This window comes from Brachionichthys hirsutus, chromosome 1 (assembly GCF_040956055.1).
Source record: "Brachionichthys hirsutus isolate HB-005 chromosome 1, CSIRO-AGI_Bhir_v1, whole genome shotgun sequence".
In the NCBI taxonomy this organism is placed as follows: Eukaryota; Metazoa; Chordata; class Actinopteri; order Lophiiformes; family Brachionichthyidae; genus Brachionichthys; species Brachionichthys hirsutus.
In genome coordinates, this window is record NC_090897.1 from 16,575,414 (window position 1) to 16,580,760 (window position 5,347).

The 5,347-nt window shown below is 50.9% G+C and overlaps 1 protein-coding gene across 1 annotated transcript in view; it reads right to left on the reverse strand.

Moving 5' to 3' along the window:
* Nucleotides 1-960: 960 nt before the first annotated feature.
* The window catches only part of znf536 (zinc finger protein 536), a 77,586-nt gene continuing 73,199 nt past the window's right edge, over nucleotides 961-5,347 (reverse strand). The window contains exon 4 of the mRNA XM_068741155.1: nucleotides 961-1,106. Within this exon, the coding sequence (XP_068597256.1) occupies nucleotides 961-1,106 (146 nt within the window). The remainder of the gene's footprint in view (nucleotides 1,107-5,347) is intronic.

The following is a 5,347-nucleotide window of genomic DNA, read 5'->3' on the forward strand; positions in this document are numbered from 1 at the left end:
CTTTTCTTTACCCTTCTGAAGAAGAAGAAGAAGAGCTGCGACCTTTAGATGTCAGCGTAAACGTCTGTCGCCTCTTTGCTTTCCCTCGTCTCAAACACTTTAAAACATTCTTTTTTTTTACCGACTGCATATCTCTCTATGTACATCGAGCGTCTATGGGCGCCATGTGGAATAATACAGTACGAGAAAAGAAGACAGATAGCCGTATAGCAGGGTGGGGGCCTGTGCTGGCCTGGGGGGGGGGGGGGGGGGGGGTAGTATCATAAGTACATTTAGGGCAGTTTGAATAGTCTATCCGTCATCGTTAGCACCACCATCATCAGGAGTGAACTGTCTGTGTTTAGCTTCCGGAGGCGGTTGCTACCGGCGACGCCGCGTTGCTTCTGGAGGCGGTTGCCAGGCGATGCTCTGTCCCGTATCTACCATAATCAGTGCGACGCACAATCCCGTGATGTGCACGCCGGCGCTACAGCGGACAGGGGGGGGCGTCTATACTGCAGCAGAACACATTCCAGGTACGCGACGGCGGCGGCCCGTCAACGTGGAATAGCCGCCCTCTTCACTTGAAAGGGAAGAAAAGAGTTTGTACTAAGTGAAGAAGGAAAAACAAAGAGACACCTTCCAAGGAATGTATCGGATTACAGGAAGTTTCATCAGAAGAGATGAAAAACATGATATAAGAGAAAAGACAGACGACGGGGACAGAGCACAGGAGACACAACAGGGACATCAGCATCATCACTGGGCATCAAAGGACGCTCACAAAAGTCATTAGGTCCATCTGGCAAAGCCGCCCCCCCCCGGGAAGCTGTCCACACGCTGCTTCATATCGTTCATGCTCATGTTCACGTGTTTTTCCTCTTAAATAAATTCTGTGTTTTAGTGTTTTCCTTCATTTCCCCTCCGTCCTTCATCACCGCCTTCATGCTCATCTTCATCGTCCCGCTCCGAAGTGGGCCGTTAGTCTTTGTTTACGGCGTGGGCGTCCAGCCCCTCTGCGTTGCCTAGGTTATGGTTGTTAAGGTCGTTGTTAAGGTGGTTGGGGTCGTGGGTCAGCGCGGGGTCATGGTTCATGGGCTGGTCCTCCTCTCCGAGCCAGAGATGCACTACAGCCAATAAGAGAACAAGAAGCAGGTTAGCACCGCAGACGCACGTACACACACACACACGCACACACACGCACATACACGCACACACACACATGCACACGCACACACACGCACACACGCACGCACGCTCACACACACACACGCACACACGCACGCTCACACACACACGCACACACACACACGCACACACACACGCACGCTCACACACACACACGCACGCTCACACAAACACACGCACATGCACACGTACACACACACACACGCACACACACACGCACACACACATACACGCACACGCATGCTCACACACACACACACACGCACGCTCACACACACACACGCACATGCACACGTACACACACACACACGCACACACACACGCACACACACATACACGCACACGCATGCTCACACACACACGCACATACACGCACACACGCACGCTCACACACACACGCACGCACACACACGCACACGCTCACACACTCACATACACGCACACACGCACACACACACACACGCACATACACGCACACGCACGCACACACACACACGCACACACACACACACACACACGCACGCTCACACACACACACGCATGCTCACACAAACACACGCACATGCACACGTACACACACACACACGCACACACACACGCACACACACATACACGCACACGCATGCTCACACACACACACACACGCACGCTCACACACACACACGCACATGCACACGTACACACACACACGCACACACACATACACGCACACGCATGCTCACACACACACGCACATACACGCACACACGCACACACGCACACACGCACGCTCACACACGCACGCACACACACGCACACGCTCACACACTCACATACACGCACACACGCACACACACACACACGCACATACACGCACACGCATGCTCACACACACACACACACACACACCACACACGCTCACACACACACACACACACGCATGCTCACACACACACACACACACACAGTTGGCCAGATGGAAGAGATATTTGAGATTGTGCGTCTTGAAGACAAGTGGCAGCTTTTAAAAGGCTCCGTTGTGGACGTACGTCCTCTCGAGCTAGTCTGAAGGACAGTTGGGCTCGTCCAACTTCTGACCGTCCTCCGAGTACAGCAGAGGTGAATAAAAGCGTGTTTGTGCTTCGATAGCATGAGAGGAGGAATTTGAATAGTCAATATGCGAATCCTAGATTTGCAAAAATCCAAGCGTTCTCCCGTGTGCAGATTTTCTTTGTGAAAACTACGGCGTGACGGAGGATGATCGGGGCGGGCGACACGCAGGGCTCCTCGCTCGCTTCCTCACCTCCTCCTGATTACGTGAGAATCAGTGAAATAAATAGAATCAGAATCAGACCACCTTCTCTTTATGAAAGTCCTTCCGAGGAGACGAGGATTCGTTACATCCTATTAAAGCAACAACACTTCACACCTACTGACTTGTAAATCCTAATATTCTGATGGTCTTCCATTAGAAATCGGAAAAACAAATAACAGAAAGCCTTTGAAAAGGCATCCAGCGACCAGGTATTACCTCTGTGTTCATATAATTGAACTCAGTGCATTTCATTAAGAGTACACGCTTCTCACTGCGGCTCCGACTGTTCGGTGTACGCCGCGCGGCGTTCCCGTTATCCCGTTATGATGAGACGGATTGCTGCGATCCGGGTGAGAGGCTCTGCCTGCAAGGTCAGCAGAGCGTTCGCTAGATTGCTACAGCGGCTCCACCAACAAACCGTTTACGGTGTCCTCCTTTGACTTCTGCATCTTCTGCACGCTGCATAAATAATCGACTCTGAACACACTACAGTTCTGACACCTGGAGGAGTTTCATTCATTGTACAAGCGACTTGGCGTCCCCAATAAGTGGGACAGGAAGTGGGACAATGGGTGAGACGTGAAGTGAGCGATTGTAATAAAAAAAGACAGAAAGTTTAAAGCGACAGTAACAAATGCGTAACTGTAATGAGGTCCCAGAGCAGCGGCCACTAAATAATACAGCTTGTCCCCCCCCCCCCCCCCCCCCCCTCCATCCGCTGCACTTTCATTCCCTCAGCAACTTCTCAGAAAATGATTTTGCAATAAAACACGGCGGAACACATTTGCATGTCGTGTTCTTTTAAAGTGCGGTGATGAATCTGACAAAACCAAATTAAAACGAGGGTTTATTTGAGCTGCGCTTTTTTTGCGAAGATGGAAACGGATACCAAAACGAGAGGACGCAGCAGAGGGAAAATAAAGCGCTGATAACATGATAAAACATCTCTGACATCTGTGTAACGTTTAAAACGCTCCTCCGTCGCCGCGGACAACCTGGACTCGCCGTCCAGTTTGTGTTAATTACACATTTTAATTCTAATAACTTGCAATTATTGATTGAAAAACTGGAAAATACAAGATCAATTCCGACTCTATCCAACGGGCACCATTAATGTGATGTAATGTTAATAAGTGCGCATTTGTCTCTTTTATCGGCCGCTAACTGATGGTGAAAGCTCTGAACCTCATATTAGACACTGCAGATCGCTGTTTCTCCACTAGAGGGCAGTCTAAGACAGCAAACACAGCAGCGACGCAGCTGAACGTCCCTCTTCATGAATCGCACACCAGGAACGTCCTCACTGTTGGAGAGTCGCATTCATTATTGTATTTAAAGTCATAATTAAAAGAGAAGTTCATTTGCCTGAGCAGTTTAGCTGAATTAAAGAAAGCGCCGCCGCCATCACATCCCTCAGATTAGCCGCGGCTATTTCTATTTCATGTGGGCTGCAAAGATAGCGTAACTCAAACAAGACAAAAGCGTCCTTGTTCTGAAGCTTCAAAAAGTCTCCTCGTGTCTCCCCGAGGACGCTTCCTGCCTTTGACATCCCTGTAAAGAAACTTCCTGTAACGAGCTCCAGATTAGACTCCATATTTGATTTTCACTGTTCATTAACTAAGCCACCTGGAATGTTATTATTTAAGCGCGCCGCTCCTTCTCCCCAAACAACTGCTGCTGCGATGGGGGAGACATTTCCTGGCCAACTTCAGAGATTTAGCATAACTTCCCCTCGCAGATTTTAATTTCCCATTCGGGCAGGCGGCAGATGCACCTCAGGAAACCTGCGCGCTCCTTCGTCCCGCACGGAGGCTGCATCCTTCACAGATTGAACCTTTCCTCCGGGGCGCGTGCAGCGACGGCAGAATGACACCGATCCAAATTACTCTCCCTGTTCGAGGACAAATGTCCAACTCGAGTCAAACTCTGATGTCTCTAAAAACGCAGGCTGAAAGGACAAGTCCGCCCTCTAGTGGTGCGTCTCCAGACAGCAGGGGCGGGGGGTCATTGGCGAGGAGACGGCCCGGAAACAGCTCCAGGATCCATAATGCGTGCGTCTGGTTGAACAGTAAACGGTGAGGCTGACGGTGTGTATAATAATGTATATTTATATATCCTATACACGTGCGTGGCAGAAGGAGCCGGGCTGGACCACCCTGCAGGGGAACCAGCACATTCCCTTCTTGTGTCTCGTCCTGATGCAAAAGGAAGACCCCGGAAAAGGACGAGGTGGCTGCCACGTAAAACCGCTGACCACTGCGGCAGGTCAACGAAGGCCCTGTCAGCACGGCCTCGTTTTAGGTACGGAGGACGGTTTTACTTTACTGATTTGAATGAGTGGAAACGCTGCACGATGTATGCCGGGGCAGTAGAGGGCGCTGCACCAATTCATAATCCTCCTCACAGCGCTTCAGCAAACCAACTTAAGAGGACTGAGCAGACTTGCACAAAACTCCTAGCGCCGTGACGGGCATGCGTGAAGCCGGGGTGTGACCTCATCACGTGTGTGACCTCATCACGTGTGTGACCTCATCACGTGTGTGACCTCACCACGTGTGTGACCTCATCACGTCTGTGACCTCATCACGTGTGTGACCTCATCACGTGTGTGACCTCATCACGTCTGTGACCTCATCACGTGTGTGACCTCATCACGTGTGTGACCTCATCACGTGTGTGACCTCATCACGTTTGTGACCTCATCACGTCTGTGACCTCATCACGTGTGTGACCTCATCACGTGTGTGACCTCATCACGTGTGTGACCTCATCACGTTTGTGACCTCATCACGTCTGTGACCTTACCACGTGTGTGACCTCATCACGTGTGTGACCTCATCACGTGTGTGACCTCATCACGTGTGTGACCTCATCACGTGTGTGACC